The 23,545-nt window shown below is 39.6% G+C and overlaps 1 protein-coding gene across 1 annotated transcript in view; it reads right to left on the reverse strand.

Annotated features, from left to right (window-relative positions):
* Positions 1-23,545, reverse strand: part of TENM3 (teneurin transmembrane protein 3) — a 788,034-nt gene that overhangs the window by 129,747 nt on the left and 634,742 nt on the right. Inside the window, exons 8-12 of the mRNA XM_064273551.1 lie at positions 17,002-17,212; positions 16,440-16,541; positions 16,055-16,249; positions 14,799-14,999; positions 7,540-7,725 (exon numbers count right to left, since the gene is read on the reverse strand). Coding sequence (XP_064129621.1) covers positions 7,540-7,725; positions 14,799-14,999; positions 16,055-16,249; positions 16,440-16,541; positions 17,002-17,212 — 895 coding nt within the window. The remainder of the gene's footprint in view (positions 1-7,539; positions 7,726-14,798; positions 15,000-16,054; positions 16,250-16,439; positions 16,542-17,001; positions 17,213-23,545) is intronic.

Raw genomic sequence — 23,545 nt, forward strand, 5'->3', positions numbered from 1 at the left:
TTTGGTCTTCTACACACTTGTTAAGAGGATATTATAAATAAAATAGTAATAAAGACGTAAACCTGTTTTTTAGGATTTCCATATTCAATACTATTGGATTCTCAATTGGGAGGACACTGCAGAAGTTACAAAGAATTCTGATTTACTAATCTAAATGAAGCATTTGTCAGAGTGGTCTTTCCCCCCCCTCAAAAAATTGTCAACAATTTTTTCTTTTTATTGAGCAATTTAAATACTATTCTTTCACCATTATCCTGAGATAAGAATTAGAACATCAAGCCTAAGCCTGTCCACACTGTAATAGTTTTGATCTCCTCTCCCCCCACCCCCATATTGTTTAGTAAATAACGCCCCGGCTGTGTGTATTTCATTTTCAATTTCTAATCTCTAGGTGGTGCAGTGATTAAGTGCTACGGCTGCTAACCAAAGGTCGTTAGTTCGAATCTGCCAGGCGCTCCTTAGAAACTCCATGGGGCAGCTCTACTCTGTCCTATAGGGTTGCTATGAGTCGGAATGGACTCGGCGGCACTGGGTTTGGTTTTTTTTTTGGTTAGTATCCTAAAGCCCAGAGCAACCATGGTATTTAATGGAGGTATGCGGAATACTGTACGTCTAAGTTGTGTCTGAACAAACAAAGTACGTCTTTGTGATCGTTAATGATCGTGTTTCCCTATGTACTAAAGAATTAGAATAAAAACAAATAGCTGGTCTTTTGTAGCTTAAAGGAATTAGGATTTCCCCTAGGCCAAATTTCCATTTGAATTGCCTGAAAGTACATGAAAATCAATGTCGCTCAATAAGCAACTCTGAGACAGTACTAGAAGAAAAATACCACAATAGACTTTCTGCACCATGATTTAAAAAAGCAACACCTCTAACCTCCAACCCAGACACATCAATTTCTTGTTAAGCCATCTCTGTTCTGAGACTAGGGTACTTTTTATAACAATGAAGTGGGAATTTCACTAACTCTTCCAAGTGAGTTCCTTGTGTAGGGGTTCTGTTTGCTTTAAAACAAAACAAAACAAAACAAAACTTTCAAACCAAACATATTGGCTAGGTTGCTGTTTGTCTAATTTATACTTAATTAAAAAAAATTATAATTTATTGAACACAATTTGCTAGGAAGCTTATGAAGTATTTCATTTAATTTTAACAACCCTAAAAAAAAAAAAAGTTTTTTTTTTTTTTTATGTGGTATGTAATATTCCCATTTCATATAAGAGGAAATTAAGACTCAGGGAGATTAAATGGCTTGCAAGGGTGCTCAATTCGTTAATCGTGCAGCAAGGATTCAAATTCCAAAAGTTCTTAAACATTACTTTGCCTTGAAATCTCATACTAAGTGTTCGTAGAGCCATTTTACATTTGAAAAAAGAAAAACTGAGGCTAAGAACAGTTACAAGTTATCATAGGAATTAAGTCACAGAATTGCACTGAACACAAATCTTTTCGAAGTTCGAAGCCCATGCTTTTTTCATTACGTCACACTGACTTCCATCATATGAGATGTTCACTAATTGCTTAATGGGCAAAGAAATGAATGAGTTAACAAGTGAAAGGGAACTGAGGTGCAAAGTGCAGTACCCTACAAAATGGATCCCAGGTGATCTGAAAAAGTGAAGATTACTTTTCTCTGTTATTTAATGCCATAGAAAAATAAAAATAAGTTAATGGAATTGAGAATAAAAACAGGAACTTAGTAAATCTAGTAATTTTCAAAATAAAGCCAAAACTATCAATAGTTTAGGGAGTCCTGGTGGCGCAGTGGTTAAGCGTTGGGCGGTTCGACCCCACCAGCCACGCCGTGGCAGACGGTGGCAGTCTGCTTCCATAAAGATTTCAGCCTCAGAAACCCTATTGGGCAGTCTACTCTGTCCCATAGGGTTTTGGTGAGTCAGTAATCGACTCGACAGCAATGGGGTCTGCAAGAGACCTCAAGCAGTCCTTCAGATAGGGCTACTATCTAAGATACTTTAACTTCTGGGACAGATGGATGGCAAGAATTTAAAAAACACATTCCTCTTAAAAATACTCCTCAAACTCTTAACAAAACAAAAAGAACAAACAAAACCCGCAATGTTTCACACCTAAGTAACTGTGGTATTGCTAAAGCTTTTTGGAACAGATATTTCAGAATATTCTTTGGGAGCCTGTTCTAGGATTTAAGTATGCTTTCCAACCTGAAGTTCCTTAATATATCTAACCGAAATTTATTTCAGACCATTGTGTCTGTTTCTGTCTCCTGGAAAAATGGAAAATGCCTATCAGTCTCCAGAAGACAATTTGCCTGTGGACAGAGATTGGAGCCTTCTTCTCCTTCCTAAAGACACCCAAGGTAGGTAACAATCCAGATCCGGTGTGTTACTCGATCCCACATCCTGCACCCCTTTTTAGGCCATAATCTCGTTTGTAGCCTCCGATGCTCTCAGAGATGAAAGCACTGCTTTGGGGTAACAGCTTTCAACAAATGGTAACAACCGTAGTTCCTGGGGAAGCTGTAGGTGAGCAATATTCAAAATTGGACACTTAGGATTGATCATTTCTAGGAATGTTTAGTTAGTATTGTACCTAAAAGTTGCTGATTCTGGTTACAAACATCTGTTTAGCAGAGGCCGGCACAGTATTTGGATTCCTTCTATGGCCAATTAACTACAGCTACAGTCCAGACAAGAAACCCTGGTGGTGAAGAGGTTAAGAGCTACAGCTGCTAACCAAAAGGTTGGCAGTTCAAACCCACCAGGCGCTCCTCAGAAACCCTATGGGGCAGTTCTACTCTGTCCTTTAGGGTCGCTATGAGTTGTAATCGACTCACGGCAATTTTTTTTTTTTTTTAATGGACAGGCCAGATAGCAGTTTTCCCCCTTTTCACTAAAACCCAGTGCCCTCGAGTCAATTCCGACTCACAGCAACCTTGTAGGATGGAGTAGAACTGACCCTTTTCACTAGGTAGGAAGAAAAGAGAGAGCTAAACTAAGTGAGTTGCCTTTACATCATTACATATTTTGTTCCAGTCAAATACATTAATAGTGAACTTATTGAATTAGGCCAAGACTAGTAACTCCAGTTCACAGATACGACCTTGTTCCACCTCAATTCTCACAACACAAAACCGTTTAAGGCTTTTTTATAGAGAGATAGACATAAGTTAACTTGACTACACTGGGCCCAAAATGGAGTCACTTATGCTAAGCCCCAAGTTAAGAAGCCGAAACCTAAGTTTCTATTTCTTGAATGTGCCTAATCTTCCCAGGAGCTGAAACCCAAGTCAACCAATTGACTCTCCAAGAAATGGAAACCGAAGCTAACCAAGTTTTTTGGGGGGAGGGGGGGTTTATTATTTACATAATATTTAGTTACATTTAGTATTTTTTAATCTTGCCTTTTGATCCTCTAAATAGTCTTTTCTATCACATGAAAAACAAGGAGAAATCCTTTTATGGAATGGTTATTACTGTAGTTGAGAATCTATACTACAGATAATGCCATTAAATCACGTTACTAGTAAGTGTTGGTGCTTAGTTGATGTGATTCAGTCATGTACCTTTTTCTTTATAAAAGGGTTGGACAGTCTGGGGAATAAGACAAAAAAAAAAAAAAAAAAAAAAGAAAACATTTATTTTAATTGCAATATTGCCAAAAGTAGAATTTCCTTTTGTTTCATTTTCCATCGTTATGCATCACTAGCCAAAGTCTAACCCGAGAAAAAAGGACACAGTACAGTGAACCTGCAGATGAATAAGCCTGGTTTGCTGAACACATGGTTCATAAGAAGAGGACAACACGAACATACTAATAAAAATATCAGGATGGGATTCTTCAGGAGCTAGGATGTTAAATGAATACTCTAAATTCATAATCTATTTACTTATCTAAGTGCCCGTGGTTTTATGAAAGTATGAACTGAGTTTATGAAGACAGTAAGATGACTAATGAAGAATATTCTTTGCTTTCTAGTGGGAACTTCTGTTTTCGTCTAACTGTTTAATTTCTCCTCCATCTCTCTTTCAATTAACCTCCCTGTTTGTATTCAATGAGATGGCACATAATAGAGAGAAAGAAAAAAAAATCTTGCTGATTTATGAGTATTGTTTCATAAAGTGACAGCTTCCTTTAGCCAGATGCCCAAGTGCTGCAAGTAAGAGGAACACACAGTACAGTAACTACCCTGAATGAGAAAATACAGTCGTTGCCTGGGTTTAATCCGTGACTCACAAAGGCCCCTTTTAAAATGGCCCCTCAGGCTTTGTTGCAGGCACGTTACACAGGTAGTAGGAGACAGGGGAATAGCAACTGATCTCCATCTCCGTATGCTGAAATCTGGAGGAACCACTTCTAACAGCAACAAAGAAGAAAATAATGACTTAAAGGTTCTCTACATCTTCAAAGGGTTCTTTCCAAGATTTGTTTTAAATGAAGCTGGTCCTTTATTTCCACACTGCTACTCATAAGGAATATAAAAGCAACAACACAAAAAGAAATAATAGAAGGGTTGCTAAAAAAAATCCTGTTTGTGCCCAGATGACTGGTAAGTTGTTCAAGGACAGCCCAGCCGCGGGAAACCACCAAGGTCTGGAGGACCACACCAGGATGATTCCTTGAATAACTGTTGGTTGGCGACTTAAATTGTCTGTGGATAGCTTTATAGTACATTTCCCAGTTTTCCAAAGTATATACACCTACGTTTGCTGTACTTCCTGGTATATGAGTAATGAAATATATAACCCTGAACTAACAGCAATTCACCTCTTCTGACCAAGGATGGGGGTGGTATAAGAAGGAGTATGATTGGAGGCACATTTTTCTTGCCCTGCCTTGGTACACGGGCATTCTGGGATCTAAGGCATAAAGCTGTTCAGTCACAGGGTACCGCACTGTCCTGTATATTCACAGAAAGACAAACTGTGGCAGTCAACACAGTTATGAGCAACACTCTGCCAGCGTCCTGTGAAGCCTGCCCTGGAGGAGAGGAGGGGAAAGCCACCCTGGAATCTTGGGGATGAGGGTGAGTTATGGGCACACGTGGAGTTTTAAAAAGCCTATCCAGAGAGTTTGACCTTACTTTTCTCACAATTCCTGGCCATTTCAGATCATTGCTTGAGAGTGTTGAGCTGTCCTGCAAAATGAGGCTGCCCCCTCTCCTACAGTGATTCACAGTACCTGCAAGCTACAGCTTGACTTCAGTAGTAACTATGCGTTCCCCAGCTGTGGACAGCAAGCACACATTCAACAAGTGTGACTCCAGAGTGCTGTGCAGTGAGAGTTGATACAGCAGGCCTGCTTGCAGGGCTGGCCCTTGGCTGGCATCTGGAAACTTGGCTATTCCCTACACTGGCAAGGCTATTTTGCCCACCAGGAGCACTGAGCACCTGGTTTTCTTCTCTGGGTCTTGAATTTTTGTAGTTGTGGCTGTAGTATCTCAGGTGGAGATAACGTGCTTGAGCAGGCCCCAGTAAAAACCCTAGACTCTGAGTCTCAAACGGGCTTCCCCGGGCAGAAGCGCTGCACATTTCCTGATGCATTTTACTGCTGCAGAAAAGAGCACACTCCATGGGACTCTCCCAGTGGGAGAGAAAGAACATAGGGTTTCCGAGCTGCATTTTTGTTTGTTCACAAATGACTTCTGTGACTGTAATAAAGTACAGCCATGAGTACAATGCCTCAGAGTCCTGTGAGTCCTTCTAGTGAATCAACAGATATGGGAGTGGTAGTGGGACCCCTGAAACAGATGTCAAGGATGCCAATAAGCTTAGAAAGAACCTTGCTTGAAGTCTGTGAACATAATTGTGATGATTATAAATGTATGTGATTTCAACTTTCCATGGCAAAATTTCTGGCTAACCAATCCCCATAGGCAATAAAGTGAAGTAATGATACTTACAGATGCAAGAAGAAACCTTATAAGATACCAACACTTCCTTCACTTCCCAACAGCTTTACCATATTTTACTCTAAGGACCTAAAACACTGTGGAGAAACACTATGTAGTCGTCCCTCAGTATCCAAAGGGGATTGGTCCCAGGACTCCCCCAGGATACCAAAATCCCAGGATGCTCAAGTCCCATACATAAAATGGCGTAGTACTTGCATATAACCTACACACATCCTCCTGCATACTTCAAATCATCTCTAGATCACTTGTAATACCTAGTACAATGTAAGTGCTACAGAAATAGTCGTTAAACTGTACTCCAATGATCAGGGAATAATGATAAGACACACGGCGAGTGATACTCAAACAATGAGCGCTGGAGACTGAGGAGCTGTGACACGGCGGGCAGCTACAGCAGCGGACCTCTACACAGCACTTCATTCCCAGGGATTCAGCGTAGTGCTTCACGTGCTGCAAATTCAGGTTTTATTTTTTGGAAATTTCTTTTTTTTTCCTGAATATTTTCGATCCATGGATGGTTGAATCCACTGATGCGAAACCCATGGATACGGAGGGCTGACTGTACCTTGAACTCTGAAATTTTTGTAGGATTATGCCTTTTAAAATGAACAGTGTACACTTTCACTGAAGTGAGGTAGAAATTTATTACTTTTGCTGTATTTTTTAAATTTAATTGATATCTCAATTTTAATTCAGTTTTAACTTCAGTGACACAAATGGTAAAAAGCAAAGACACTGAATGCCTGGAAAACATGGTACCATATATACTCTGGATACTTTCGTATCCTTGCAAAATATAATTTATGCACTAATATTTTATCTTCCATACCTATTTGATTGTTTTACTTAACCTATAGAAGTCCATAAATGTCATTATATTTTAAAAAGTGCTAAGCATATATAAATTTTTTTTAAGAACAGCTACCAAAAACCAAAAAAACCCCAAACCGGTTGCCGTGGAGTATATTCCGACTCATAGCAACCCTATAGGACAGAGTAGAACTGCCCCACAGAGTTTCCAAGGAGCGCCTGGTAGATTTGAACTGCTGACCTTTTGGTTAGCAGCCGAGCTCTTAACTACTATGCCACCAGGGTTTCCTAAGAACAGCTAGACTTGTGTATTTTATAACTACTTTGTTTCTCATGGTACTGTAAAATAAAGTCATTACAAGTCAAATTTCTTTCTTTAGAGACTAAAATATATCTATAAATGCCAAGATGTATGATTTTGGAATCTACAGAGGCCAAGAAGTTCACATATTTGAAATCTTTCTTTTCTTAAGGTAAAAACTTGGTTGTGATTATTAAGAAATGCAATGGTAACACAGGACACTAAGAGATAATATATGAATGGAAGTAATATAAACTGGAAGTTTATTTATAAATAAGAAATGAAATCTTCTTTGTTTCTGTGAGTCAATTTTTGTGGCCATCACAATAATGAATAAAGAATTCTCATGCTTCATACCTGTGACGCTTGTTCTAAAAGAAACTGAATTGCCATTATGAAATGATAGCCTCATTTAAAAAGCAATTTCTTTAAAAACTAATTTGAAGACATGCGCATTTTTCCGTGGTGAAATCAACCAGGGTCTGAGCTCTTCAGACCTGTGTGGAGGACGGGCATAGAAGTGCAGTAGGCCTACCAATAGTACAGTGCTCTCCGTTCCATCCCTGGCTGCATTCGCACGTGCCGTCTTTGCAGGTTCCGTGTTCAGCACAGCGGGGGTGGCAGGCTCTCTGATTGCACGCTGGGCCCGTCCAGCCCTCTTCACAGCGACAAGTGCCCCCCATGCAAACACCGTGGGAGCCACAGTCCACCGAACAGATTTCTGTATTGGAGAAAAAGAGAAGGCAGAGCAAAGGAGTAGGGGGAGTGAGAAGGGGGTTACTAAGCAATGCAGCATCTTAAACTCAGATCTCTTAAGGTGGAGAACAAAGTCATTGGAGATCAAAGTATCTATGTATATTATGTAAATTTCAGCATCGACTACAAAGCATTATAAACGGCACAGCTTTACTTCTTTATTGGTGACTATCTCAGTGCCCTAATCACGCATATAATACACATGACAATTCTGTTATAATATCTTATTTTAATAAATATGCACATATATACATATATTATGTACGAGTATATGTCTGTCTATCTGTTTCTGGAGAGTATCTTTGGCAGCCGAGAGCTCACATCGAGTTACCCAACTGTCTCAGTGTCTAAGCTGGAACAGGACTTGGGATTCAGACATACAGCAGGAATTGAAAAGGGGTTATTTCTAACCCTATGGCGTAAATTTTTTAAATATTCAGAAATTTTCATTAAAAAGAACCTACTATGGTGAGTACATTAGCATGCATCTGGCACACAGAAATGCTGGCTAAATAAAATAAATTATTGTTTTTCCTATTCAGTAAATTCATACTGTTGACAGGTACACCTTGCTTAACTCACATAGCAGAAAATCAGCTTAAAAATATAATTACTGACTTTGTCAAAAATCAAAATACGATTTTTCAACAACTAGCATTACTGAAAGAAGCAGAGGTGACCAAATTACTTCAAAAACTATGATAACATCAGGTTAGATTTTCAAAAAGAATTCTGATGTCTGAGATAACACATTTTTTTTTTCCTTAAACCTTTCTTAGAAGTTTTATTTGTTGTGGTTGTTAGGTGCTGTCGAGTTGGTTCCAACTGATAGGGAACTTATATACAACAGAGCGAGATCCAATTTAAGAGAGAAAGAGTGAGAGAGAAAGACAGAGAGAGACAGAGACAGAGAGAAGAGAGAGAGTGAGAGCTAGAGAGACAGAGAGACAGTGAGACACAGAGAGAGAGAGAGAGAGAGAAGTGGGAGCTGGAAGGAGGGAGAGGGAAGGATGGGGGGAAGGAGTCTTGAAGGATATTTTATTTTCTACTCTTTACATATAAAGTTATAGTTTCTCTAAGACTGTAAAAAATGTTGTTTAGTTTTGGTTTTCTTGTAAAAAGAAAATAGCTCCATAACAGAAACTTGGAATCATTTCTAGCAACCAGAAAATGGACTACAGACTTTTTGTAAATAAAAAAACTCACCATTTCTATAGACACTAATGGTCCTCTTTTACCCACCCAGTGCCCGGCTAACACTCCTCAGACGGCAGTACTCGGTCGGTCTCAGGGTGCCTGCTGCGGAACTTCAAAGGCCACAGCGAGGCACTGTGAGAGCTGTGACACTGCGTATAAACAGCAGTCACAACTATTAACTGAAGACAGAGTATGTGTTTTCTCACGCCACAATTTCTCTCTCTTTTGAATTAAATTTTTGATTAAGAGATCCAAGATGGTTTGATTAACTTCAGAGCAACATATCATTACCTCAGCGCAAGAAGGGAGAGGCTTCTTTCCGAGGTCCCCTTTTTATTCAATCTAATCAATTTTTCATTAGGGTGAAGGTATTTATCAGCGTTTAGCACACTAGCTTTAAGCAAGGTGCGTCAATCTTTGTAACGAACTTATTAATTAGAGTTAATTTAATTGAAATGGAATTGAAGGGATAATTAATGGACAAACTGCTGATGAAAATAGAGGAAAGCTCTGTTGTTTTCAAACCTAGAAACTTTCTGAGGGAAATAATTCATTTCTTCTCTCCTAGCAGCTGAACCAAATGTTTTTTCAGGTATAAAATCTTATTGAATTCAGATATCTATCTGAAGGTCATTTCCACAATAACAATACCGGCAGGTGGTAAACTGTTTTCCTTTAGGATTCAGTTAGTTAAAAATTTAGAATTACAGTGCTAGTGAACTTTAAGCCGCAAATGTAAATTAAAACAATGTTTTTATAAGCTTAAAACGAAGAGCTGTGCAACAGCAGAGAGATGTATTTGAGGCACATGAGCCCAGAAATTTTCAAAGGATGAACCTAAATGTGCTAGAGATCTTCACTATTAATTCTAACTAAATTGTCTTTCTTTTTGTAACTAATAACAAAGTTTATTAAATATTTTTCTGTACTTACCAACCTTCTTCAACAGAACAGTACTGTGTACATTATTCAAAATGTATACTGAGAGTTTAATATGTGTTAAGTTTCTGTTTTGCACTGGGGATATAAAGATGAATAGGACATGGTCTCTGCTCACTACGCTACACAGTCATTTTGTATAGAGGTAAAATTAGATTTTCAGCTGGCATAAAAAAAATCAGAGTAAATACCTAAAATAATGATACGTAATTTGGGCAGCCAATTTAACTTTTTAGTTAACATTCATATATATTTTAGGTAATCATAGCAATATCATTTTATGAGGCAGACTAAACTAGCTTTTGAGTTACTCAGTATCAGTTACAAGCTACCATGTGTGAAATACTTCAGGTATGATTATGATAACTTCATGGGAAACACAAAGGGGCTATTTTGCTTGCACTGCTCCTACCTGGATAACTGTGGGAAGTAAATCAGAATCACAATATTCCAAGCAAGTATTATTTAATCATTGTAGTATTATGCCTAGTTTACTGATGGAGACAGAAGAGACCTGGATAAAATGCCTTTTTATATCTACAAAATGTAACCACGTGGAGTTTTTGCAGGACTCAGTTCTTTAGTATCAAAGTCAGAAATGTAAATAAAAACAACATAAAGGAGTAAATGCCTATTTCAACCCTTAAAATTATGATTTTTTAAAAATAATTTTTATTGTGCTTTAAGTGAAATTTTATAAATCAAGTCAGTCTCTCACACAAAAACCCATATACACCTTGCTACACACTCCCGATTACTTCCCCCTAATGAGACAGCCGGCTCTCTCCCTCCACTCTCTTTTTTCATGTCCATTTCGCCAGCTTCTAACCCCCTCCACCCTCTCATCTCCCCTCCAGGCAGGAGATGACAGCATGAGATATATCTTTAAGAACAGAAGGCAAACCAAGCTAACGTATCATTTAAAATAACGCAATGAACCCATGCTTAATAAATGTTGGTTGGTGATGCATCCCTAAAACTCCTTAGAAATTGGAGGTTTTTTCATAACCCAGCCCAAATTTGTTTTCATTCTTATTTATCCTATACAAGTTAATTTTCTAACCAAATTTCTGGCTCCCCAAGCTATCTGAATCAACCAATACTTCTATGAAAGAAGTAACAAATGTGTTGTAAACCTTGCCTGCCTCCATAAATTCATGGCCAAAGGATGAGGAAGGAAGAGGAAAACAGGAAGGAAGAAAGGAAAGAAGGAAGGAACAATGGAAGAAAGATGGAAAGAAGGAAAGGAGGGAGGAAGAAGAGAAATGGTGGGGGAGGAGGCAGAGAAAACTCGTAAGTTGCCTCCTCAAAATATTTACTTTCAGGTTCAACAGAAGCTTTCATCAATACTACAAATTAGCCTATAAAAAAGTTTATTTACTTGAAGTTTCTCAAAATGCCAAAGAGTGATTTGTAAAAATTACTAGTGTTTTTCCACTGAAAATTAGCATGTGAAGAGGCTACCTAGCAAGATTTCATTTTGTTTTATGCTATCAGGTCACACTAAAAGGTGAAATGATTTGCATTTCTTAGGTTTCATATCTGAAGAATGTTATGGCTAGAATGTTTCCCCCCAAAAGATATGCTGAAGTACTAATCAGTGTACCTGTGAATGTGATCCTTTTTGGGAACAGGGATTTTCTTTAGTTATGTTACTGAGGCCATAAGGCGCTGTTGCAAGTGCTTTTCACACATTACTCACTTAATCCTTACAACAGTTGCATAATGCAGTATTATTATTTCCATTTTACAGATAAGGAAGCTGAGGCACAGCGATGTTAAAGAACTTGCCCAACACCACACAGCTAGGGAGTAGCCAGCCCAAGACTTGAACCCAGGGAGTTTAGCTCCAGGGCCCATGTTTTTAAACACTTCCTGTTAAACAACAGGGGTTCAGAGATGAGAACAATCAGTGAGGGCGAGATTAACGGTGGACCCCTTCACTGAATCTAAGGTTTATACGGAATGTTTTTATTTACCCAACACCACAAATAAAAGTCTGTCTGTCCTTTTTCCTTTTTCTCATCTCCTCTTCCCCCTCCGCTACTACTTTTCTCCTCCTTCTTCCTCTTCTTTTTTCCCTTGGTATTATTGATCTTTGTTTAGATAGTTCTGGTATCTAAAATTCATTCTCTTCTCTTTCTCACTGATCTTCCCCCTTGGCCTCCACCCACAGCCTGCCTACTCAGTCAGCCTCTCCACTCCCCAGTGCCCTTCTTCATTCAGAGGCACTGACATTCCCGGCAATCTCCCTTATCTCAGACTTGTAGCTCCTCTCACCAACTTTTATGATTTTTTTTTCAGTAAATCCTGGCTACTTCTTCTTTAAAATGTCCCTCAGATTTATCCTTTTCATTTCCATTGACTCCAAACTAATTCAAGCTCTCACCACCTCACAACTTCAGTTCTGGAAAGGCCTCTGACTTGTCTTCCATCCCTCAGTGTCTCTCTGTTTATGCTCCCCGACATACAGTCCACAGCTCAATTCTCCTAGAACACTACTCTCCTATCATCGACTATATCGTTATTATTAGTGAATTCTGCAACGTCTAAAACCAAACCCACTGCTGTCGAGTCGATTCTGACTCATAGCGGCCCTACAGGACAGAGTAGAACTGCCCCACAGAGTTTCCAAGGAGCTCCTGGAGGATTTGAACTGCCGACTTCTTGATTAGCAGCCGTAGCACTTAACTACTAAGCCACCAGGTTTCCACGTCTAAAAACATCACTTCTAAATCGCTCCATCCATTACCGGTGGGCCCACCCGATTTTTACCTCCAAATACTCTTAACTTTGTTCACTGTCTCATGCAACCTGTGGTACTTGTCACATCTGTGTCTCTCCTAATAGTAATAATAACAGCTATATTTGGAATTTATTATGGGCCAAGCAATGTGCAAATTATGTGCATTAATTCAAGTAATTTTTCATAGCATCTATGTGAAGAATTTCCCATGATTAAATTCATTTTCTAGATGAGTAAAATGAGGCATATAGTAATCTGCCTAACGTTACAGACTGTATTTTTACACAAATAACATGTGTTATATGTTTTCTTGCCAACTGTGCCCTCCCCCATGAGGTGTTTTTGCAAGCATGCTATGCTGATTTATTTTACAGCAACATAAAAAAAATTAACATAGTGTTATGGATTGAATTGTATCTCCCCCAAAGTGTGCATCACTTTGGCTAGGTCATTATTCCCAGTATTGTGTGACTGTCCACCATTTTGTCATCTGATGTGATTTTCCTATGTATTGTAAACCCTACCTCTGTGATGTTAATGAGGCGGGATTAGAGGCGGTTATGTTAATAAGGCAGAACTCAAGCTATAGGATTAGTTTGTATCTTGAGTCAATCACTTTTGAGATATAAAAGAGAGAAGTGAGCAGAGAGAAGAAGGGTCTTATACCACCAAGAAAGCAAGCCAGGAGCAGAGTGTATCCTTTGGACTTGGGGTTCCTGCACCGAGAAGCTCTTAGACCAGGGAAAGACTAATGAATGACAAGGACCTTTTCCCAAAGCCGTCAGACAGAAAGCCTTCCCCTGGAGCTGGTGCCCTGAATTTGGACTTCTAGTCTCCTAAACTGTGAGAGAATAAACTTGCTTGTTAAAGCCATCCACTGGTGGTATTTCTGTAATAGCAGCACCAGATGACTAAGACACATAGTGTGCTTATCAAAGTCCTGGGGGTGGGGCACAGTCGGCAAAAAAAGATTATAATGCTTGTTGTTTCGGTAACAATACGGGAGCTGTCAGTGTTAGCGCTTGAACACGAACCCGTGCAGTTCGATCTCAGTGTCCGTGAGTTTACGCACTCTCTAACAGTGCTCCTCTAGTCAGAAAATATTTTTTTCCTGAAAATGCCATCTTTAAATGAAGGCAAGAAATGTCAATACAGGCTTCCCTGAAAGCCTTCATTACCCATCACGGTAGGTCGCTCCTCTGAAGTCCATTGAAGTTAGCATATCGTTCCATGTGACAATAAATACAATATTAAACTGTGACTTACTGAGTTCTAATTATTTCATATGGGTTCATCCTACCCCTCCAATCAAACTGCCATCTTCTAGACTAGAACAGAATCTTTTCAAACCATGTGACCCATTAGTGGGTCACGGAAGTTAAGTAACTAACCAGCATTAAAATATAGCAAAGACTGGAAAAAAAAATCAGTGTGTGTCACTGTGTGGAACTTTTGCTTCAGTCTCGTGAGTAACTGCATGTGTGTGTATACCAGACCAGGATGTAAAAAGGTATTTAAGACTGTAGGTTATGGTCAAAAAATCTGAAACCACTGCTGTGGGGGGCAGGACTGAGTCATTTTTTTTTTTACCCCTAAAGGGCCTAGCACAATGCTGCGCACATGGCAGGTGCTAGTAACAACTTGGCCACCGAATAAAATGACTACCTGCTGTTTCTAACATAATCACATTACTATAACTAAAAACTCGGTGTTGAACCAGTATACGCATCATAACATGGATATACGCAAGCTCTTCACTGGGTCATGTTTTAGCCTTTATAAAGTCAAACATTCCTTTTTACATTGAGGCTTCTCTGTTGATGAGTAATATGCTTAAATCCCCAAGCTGTGCCTAGGTCTGTCGAGAAGCCAGTCTGGATTCGCAGTTCCACACAGTGAGAGCCGAGAAATCAGGGTCCTACACAACGAGAGATTATTCTTTCCAGTAGTGCTGAACGGGAAATGGTAACAACATACTGGCTAAGGCTTTTCCTCTCCTTTCTATAAGGCAACTGAATTATATTACTTTTGATATTTATTGCTATCATCATTTACTAAAATTTATATTAGATGTTGTATTTTAAAAATAAAAATATTTAATCTTTATCAACACAGAATATTAAGCACTCAGGCTCTACTGCACTTATTAACCTCACCATTTGAACAGTCTGGGCCGGTCCAGTTGGGGTCACAAGTACAGGAGCCACTTTCCTGAAGGTATGTCCCATGACCGGAGCATTGGTCTGGACACATGGTCTTGAGTAGCTCACAGTTGTTCCCGCCCCAGCCTGGATTGCAGTGACACTCCCCATGGATACACACACCATGATTAGAACACCCAGGGTCTAGACAGTCAGCTAGTGGGAAGAAAAGAGAACAATTCCATGGTTAAATCTAGAAGATATCATAGCACAAGCAGAATAAAGAAAAACATCACAATCTAATTTATATGAATGTTTTGGATACTAAATATTTACCTACCATTTTCGAGAACCTGTTTCTGAAAAGGCAAAGATTTTTACAATATAGCACTAGGAACCAGCTCAATGCCATTTAGGTAATCTAGACTCTTGCAAGGATTTGTAATTTCCATGAATTACACACATATGCAGTTGAGGTTTCAGACTGTGGCTCTCTGTTCTGCCTAATCAGAGTAGTAAGTATGGGCTTTTCTATAACGGTCTGTATCAGATGACCTAATCCAGGACCACTGAGCACTGACAGCTGAACGGGACCCTCAAACGGTTTGAGAAATAAATGAGTTGCACACCCTCTATCCTTCTTAATTCAGTTTAATGTGCTTTAGATGACGAGAATTAATTTAGCAATTTGACTCAATAAAACTTTACAGTTGTAGGGTCATTGGCCTGAAAATTTAATTCCAGAGGCTTAATTGCATTACTTTGTGTGTGCAGATCAATAAAATCAATTTGGTTGAAGAAAGGAAATAGTGTTTTTTCTGCCTTTTGAAAAAACAATTCAACTGCACTTTATATACTATCTTGAGTATCACCATTATATACAGTTCTGGAACAAACCCATGATTCCGTACTTTATATACCATATTCTCTCTAGAGATGCCAAAATGCGAGATTTAGAAGGCTAACATCGATGTAAAAAACTGCTTCAAAAAATCAACACGAATACAGGTGACTTCAAGCACAAATGCTTGCTTACATTTTTTAGACATAAAAAAAATGAATTGTTCACACTTCTGAAAAAAGTGTGAAAGGGCTCTTTGGTATTTGTTCTTTTAATTAGTTAAAATGTTAATAAAATAGTGTGTTCATAAATATGGAAATCGAAGTTACTTCTACAAGGAAGCATACAAAAAGAGCCAAACTAAAGATTACAGATACAATGTTTCTTTAAGAAGATGACAATAGACTTCTGTAAATATTGACAGGCTTACCTTCTTCACAATTTTCTCCTTTGTATCCTGAGTTGCAAGCACAAGAGCCCATGATACAAATCCCCCGGCCCCCGCACTGCGGGTCAATACACTGGGTGGTTGGTACATCACACTCAGTGCCCTTCCAGCCACTGAAGCACTGGCAGCGGCCTTTGGAGTACTGGCCATTGCCACTGCACAACACCGGACAGGCTGCTGCGAAGTAAAACACCACAGAAGGATTAACTGCCACGTTTTCAACCAAGCTTCCGAAAGAAGACACATCTTGGGAATAAGTAGGATGCCAGTTTTTCCCCCTTTCTTCCCCGTCTTGGTAGTTTTCTGAATTACTTGTGTTTCTACAGCTTATTTATATTGGCTTCTGAAAAGAATCTAACTTGCATACCTCTTGAACAATCTGGGCCCAGAAATCCTGGAAAACAATGGCAAGTTCCAGAAACGCACTCTCCGTTTCCATGGCAATTTCGGGGGCATTCCACCACAGACTCTGAAGAAAAGAGAAAGAACGCTTGTTGTACAGCCTGATGCTTACCAGAGTTCAAGTTACCCAGACCCAGTACTGTGTCAATCCGATCATTTAGCTCTGTGTTTAAAGAACAGACGACCGGCTCTATAACCAAAAACAGGACTCGTTTGTACTAGATGACCACAATACTAAAGCAAAAAAAAAAAAAAAAAAAAGCAAAGCATTGCTATTTTAAATGCAGAAGCTTCTAAGCATTTTCATAATATACTTCCCTCCCCCAAGGTACACCCACATAATATTTTCTTCCAGCGCTTCATAGTTTGCCACATATTCATAAATAATTTAAAAATATTTCTCACATATTTACCTCAGGCTTTGATACCTCAGAAATCTCTCAAAATTGGCAAAGACAGTTTAGTTTCTATTCACCACAGTGTTTAGGCTGTAGCCTTGAAAAAGACGCTTTGAAGACAGTTCTTACCTATAACAATGGTATTAAAAGACACTTGCTCTGCATTTTTCCCGTCATTATAAAAAGCCAGATGCCAGATTCCAGAATCCAGGTACTGGATAAAGCCAGCCTCGTGGAGGCTGACGGATCTCGCCTGTCGCCCAGCTCTTTCTGACTCCAGCAGGTTCCGCTGCTCTCTTGCAATCAGCCTGCTGCCATCCAGGAGCTCCACAAAGTCATACTGAGGACGAGGACAGTAAAACTGTTTAGCAGTCAGAAATGTATGGGAAGGTTGCTTCTGTTCTTTTTCCTTCAAGCTTTTCTCCCTTTCCTTAACACACTGTTAGAAGAGTTCTTGACTAACCCAGTGCCCTCGAGTCGTGACAGGTCCAAATGGTGGAAATGTTGTGTGCACAGCATTTACAGGGTGATGAAAGTGATCTTATGTGTACCCATTTTTTTATTTAGACTTCAGAGATCATTCCTCCCACCCCTCCACCCCCCGGGTAATACGGTGAGTTTAGGCAGTTTGGGGGATACAAACCCAAATTTAGATGAGTTCATATTCCAAACCCAGCATGCTTATTTTAGTTAGACCGCTGGATAAGGTCTTCTCTTCCTATTTAATACTCACGTAGTAACAGGTGATTACTCACTTGATGCCAGGATGATTTTTGGCCCTCACAACAACCTTTCTAGGAAGGCATTAATATTTACACCTTAAAGATGAAGGAAACTGAAACCCGAGGAGCGTGAGCAGGGTCAGATAGCTGGTAAGTGGTAGAGCTGGTACGTGAACGCTAGTGCGCTTTGCTCCAAGGCTTGGTCTGCTGCCACAACACCTGTCTACCTCTCTTCTCTGATCCTAATACAACCATCCCAAGCACCATGAAGAAACACATGTACTTTTATTATTACAGTTACATTAAAGACATGAAACAAGATTCCTTTCAACTCTGATCAAAAGTCTAAAGGGGTGGCCATAACAGTAAATGTGCCTAATTATTACTGGGAAGACAATCATCATTAAACTTAAATTTAATAAGATTAGTCATGAACACTGGGTGGCTAGAAGAATTTAAGTAGGGAACTTAAAGAGAATGTAATTAATAACAAAGCCCAAAAACAAACCCGTTGCTGTTGAGTCAATTCCAATGTGTGGTTACCTGTTACCTGACGTGTTACAGAGTAGAACTGCTCCATAGGGTTTTCTTGGCTGTAAAATCTTTATAGAAGCAGATCACCAAGGCTTTGTTCTGCAGAGCTGCTGGATGGGCTCACAACGCCAACCTTTAGGTTACTATTCAAGCACAAATGGTTGTACCATCTAGGGACCTTCTGTGACTGGGAATACCCAAACGCATTGCCATTGAGTCGATTCCGACTTATAGCAACCCTACAGGACAGAGTAGAACTGCCCCATAGGGCTTCCAAGGAGCAGCTGGTGGATTCCAACTGCCAATCTTTTGGTTGGGAGCCAAACTCTTAACCACTGTGCCCCAGGGTTCCCATGACTGGTAATAGTGGGGTAAAACTTTATAACTCGAGATAATGCAGTGAATTGAAAGATACTGGAAAACTTCTCAACATAGTTTCAACAAACATTTCAGGTAACGGTTTTTTAAAAAAATAGTGTGATTCGGTTTCTATACTCTTACCCAGTTTCATTTTATTCCCAAGATGTACGTTCATGGTGAAAAGTATACCATGGTCTACACATCTAAGTCATCAATATTACAGAACTGTGTGTGAAATCTCCGTCATTCTACTTTCTGAAAGACTCCTTACTGGAATTTCATCTATTTAAGGAAAAGGTTATTACGTGAATCCTTTAGTCCAATCAAACCGGAATAAAATCAGGATTTTATAAATAAAATTGGGATTTCTGAGAATCACAGTTAAACAGTTGCCACTATACTGATCACAGACATGTACTCTTACTATTGGACAGAATTTAGAATATTTAATCCTGTTCTTGACCTAATTTTTTTAATTTAAATATAAAAGCATATTTGTGATACTTTGTGTAGTAAAAACTGTGTTGTAACATCACTTAGCTATGAGAAATATACAAAAAGCTATAATCTGATTAGCATTCAAAATTTTTTCATTTATATCTTACAAAGATGAAAATAATGACTGATATGGATACCTAACCAGCAAAAATTCCACTGGAATTCTATTCCAGAATTATCAAAGGAAAATTAGCCCACAGTGTTGAAAGACGCCTGTCTGAAATGAGCCATTTATTTTCTCATTAGCAATGACAAAGAGACAGAGTTTCTTTTCATGGCCCCACCGCATATATATTTTTATCCTCTAGCAATAAACACAATAACTGGAAAAGTAAAAGCGAGGAGATTTTGAATTTTAATTGGTCTTTCAAGCCCATAATTATAATCATCACCTTTATCATAGAAATCACTGTTCACACCACACTTTGAAAGATGAAATAAGTCTGGGGCAGTGGACATGATGGTGGTGGTGGTGAGAAGCTGACAGTTGTTGAGTATATGCCCAGTTCTAGGGTCTGCTGTAGGAGTCCCTGGCCTGCATGTTGTTGGTTCGAACTCACCCAGAGGCACCTTGGAAGAGAGGCCTGGCAATCTGCTTCCAAAAGGTCAGAAAACCCTTGAAAACCCCATGGAGCAGTTCTACTCTGCACACATGGAGCTACCATGTGTCAGAATCTACTTGATAGCAACTAACAACGGCAAGCTCTGCTATAGGAGTGTTTACATATGACCTCAGTAACTATAAAAAGCCAAAGCCACTGCCACTGTCCAGTTGATTCCAACTCATAGCAAGCCTACAGGACAGAGTAGAACTGCCCCATAGACTTTCCAAGGAGTGCCTGGTGGATTCGAACTGCGACATTCTGATTAGCAGCCGCAGCTCTTAACCACTAGGACACCAGGGTTTCTATGACCTCGGGAAGGCTGCTGAAAGTTCCTTACACAACACTAAAACCATCTCTATCAAAAGTAGTCGGCTTATATGGAATGAGAATATCTAATGACCTTTGTTCTCACAGTGTACGGCAATCACGTAAGGGCAAACTTGAGTTTTGCTTTGTAATACCTACTCATAAGTTGGAGATGTGGTTTTTTTTTTTGGAGAAGGGAGCATTTTGCCTCCAGTCTTAGGATCTTATGCTATTTTAGGACTAAATTCTTTGTGCTAACTCTTCAGTCTCACTATTTTGGGGGCGCTTATACTTGATAAGGAAACCCCAGTGGCGTAGTGGTTAAGTGCTATGGCTGCTAACCAAGAGGTCGGCAGTTCAAATCCACCAGGTGCTCCTTGGAAACTCTATGGGGCAGCTCTACTCTGTCCTATAGGGTCGCTATGAGTCAGAATTGACTCGACGGCACTGGGTTTGGTTTTTTTTTTATATACTTGATAAAGTTTCATATAAAATGGAAGCTCCTTTAAAGGTAATTTTCTTATGATGTGATTTAACGTTTCCCAATATACGTGATTTAAAAACTCTTCTCATTTAAAGTTGCTTTAATCTACTGTGTATTAACAAAATCCTCTGTAAAGCCAATAGAAGAAAAGTCTGCCCATGTTTGCTGCATTTATGTTATGTTCTTATATTAGCAGTATCATCTGTTAATATCACTGGGATATAGAGAAGGAAGAGACTTCAAAGATTACCTGATCGAATTCTTTCATTTTACAAACAGGCAGCAAAGCGCAGAGAAGTTAAGTGACTTCATAAGGTCAAACAGTGGTAGGGGTGTGCTTAGACCCCAGCTCTTCCAACTCTCATTCTAGAAAAGGCTTCACACAAACACATTAAAACATTACCAAAAAACCCAGTGCTGTCGAGTCCATTCCGACTCATAGCGACCGTATAGAACAGGGTAGAACTGCCCCCCAGAGTTTCCAAGAAGCACCTGGCGGATTCAAACTGCCGACCCTTTGGTTAGCAGCCGTACCACTTAACCACTACGCCACCAGGGTTTCCAAAACATCACAGTACACTATGAACTCTAAAGAGTGAAACTGCTTCCTTGGGCTTCTAGCTGTCCAGGAAAACAAACTGGCATTAAGGAGAGGAAAGTCAGCTGGTGCCTTGGCAACAACCAAACGCACAGTTTTTAAAGGGTCATAAGATTTTAAGACTTCCCAAATTCACGTGACTCTTCTGAATGGCTAGCAAATTTTAACTATTACAGGCTGATTTATTTGAGGTTCCCCAGAAACTAGGAAATGTTCAATTTGGGCGGCTTTATAGCATATTTCATGTTTAAACACTGAACTCAGAAAGAGTTGTTTGCTCTGCTGATCTTGAATAAACTAGAGAAAGGAACTCCAGTACCTGTGAAGCTTAAGAAAACGCATAATCGTACGTTGTGGTAGAAAAGGAAAGTGGCTATCACACGTATTGTGTTAAAATACCAGATGAATGATGAGAAAATCTGAAACTGCACCTTTTAGTCTCCTAATCTTATACGGTACACTTAACTTGAAAAAAGTCAACCCAAAATCTTTAAATAAACCTTTAAAGTGCATAACACAATAGACAGTTTTTATCTGAAATTCCTTTCTGGAAATTTACTGGTTACATGCTCACTGCTGTACTTAGCTTAGAGGTATGTTTCTTGAGCTATACAAAAATAATTTAATCATGTATGTGATTCCAATGGAAAAAAATCTTTTTTTTTACATTTTACTAGACTATTGTTATAACCGTAACCTTCTATCTGCTATAATTGAAATTACATAGGCCTCATTTTGGTGACAGAGCCCTGGTGGTCCCGTGGTTAAGCATTCGGCTGATAACCAAAAGGCTGGCAGTTCAAATCCACTAGTCGCTCCTTGAGAACTCTATAAGGCAGTTCCACTCTGTCCTGTAGGGTTGCTCTGAGTCAGAATTGACTCGAGGACAACGGGTTTCTTTTTTTTTTGTAACTTTGGTGAAGGGTAAGACAATACACAATACTGGGGAGACCAGCACAACTTGTCCAAGACAAGGTCACGGAAGCTCCATAGATACATTGAAAAGCCCTGAGGGACCAAACCACTGTGCTGAGGGCTGTGGGGGCCGTGGCCTCATCTAGCTCAACTGGCATTGCATAGCTTATAAAGAAAATGTTTTACATTCTACTCTGGTGAGTAGCATCTGGAGTCTTAAAAGGTTGTGAGCAGCCATCTAAGATATTCCACTGGTCTCAACCCTTCTGGAGCGAGGGAGAATGAAAAACACCAGAGACACAAGGGAAAGATTAGTGCAAAGGGCTAATGGGCGGCAACCGCCACAACCTTCACCAGACTGAGTCCAGCACAGCTAGACGGAGCCTGGCTACCACCACCGACTGCTCTGACAGAGATCACCACAGAGGGTCCTGGACAGGACACACACACACGCACACACAGACACAGACACACACACACACACACACACACAGACACACAGACACAGACACAGACACACACAGACACACACACAGACACACACACAGACACACAGACACAGACACAGACACACACACACAGACACACACACACACAGACACACACACACACACAGACACACACACACAGACACACACAGACACACACACAGACACACACACAGACACACACACACAGACACACAGACACACACAGACACACACACAGACACACAGACACAGACACACACACAGACAGACACACACACAGACACACACACACAGACACACAGACACACACACACGCACACACAGACACACACACAGACACACACACACAGACACACACACACACACAGACACACACACACACACACACACGAAGATCAGACTTACTGCTCTGCCAGAGACTGGAAAAACCCCAAGAGTATGGCCTCCAGACACCCTTTTAACTCAGCAATGAAATCACTCCAGAGGTTTATCCTTCAGTCAAAGATTACACAGGCCCATAAAACAAAAAAGAGACTAAACGGGCACACCAGCCCAGGGGCAAAGGCTAGAAGGCAGGAGGGAACAGGAAAGCTGGTAATGGGGACCCCGAGGTCAAGAAGGGGATAGGGTTGACAACCAGTGTCACAAAACAGTATGTGTATTAATTGTTTAATGAGAAACTAGTTTGTTTTGTAAACCTTCATCTAAAGTATAATAACATAAATAAATAAATAAGAAATTATATAGGCCTAATTCCATTAAAAAAACATCTGCTAGGCAGTGTTACCTATAACGTGAACTGCCGTCAAATTTAAATGTAATCTGAAATTTAAAGTTGGACCTAGGATACAAAAAGAAACATCTGATGTGCAAGGACTGTAGGCATACGCTTTAACAATAGAGATATAAATGAACACACCACAGCAGGATTTTCAAAATTTCACAGCTATATAATCTACGTATGCATCTGAAACTTTCCCCGAGCCACAATAACGTTAGAGGAAGAACACTTAAAGTTTCTTTCTTACTCATCTTTCTTTGAAGATGTGATTTCTTTATTATTGTATGATAATATTTTCTTCATAACTTGTACTCCTAGGATATGTATTAAGCATTTCTCACAATATAATATAATGTAAGCACACATGAAAATCCTCCAGTCTTTGTAAGTCAAGCTAAAT

The sequence above is a fragment of the Loxodonta africana genome, chromosome 21 (assembly GCF_030014295.1).
Source record: "Loxodonta africana isolate mLoxAfr1 chromosome 21, mLoxAfr1.hap2, whole genome shotgun sequence".
NCBI lineage: Eukaryota > Metazoa > Chordata > Mammalia > Proboscidea > Elephantidae > Loxodonta > Loxodonta africana.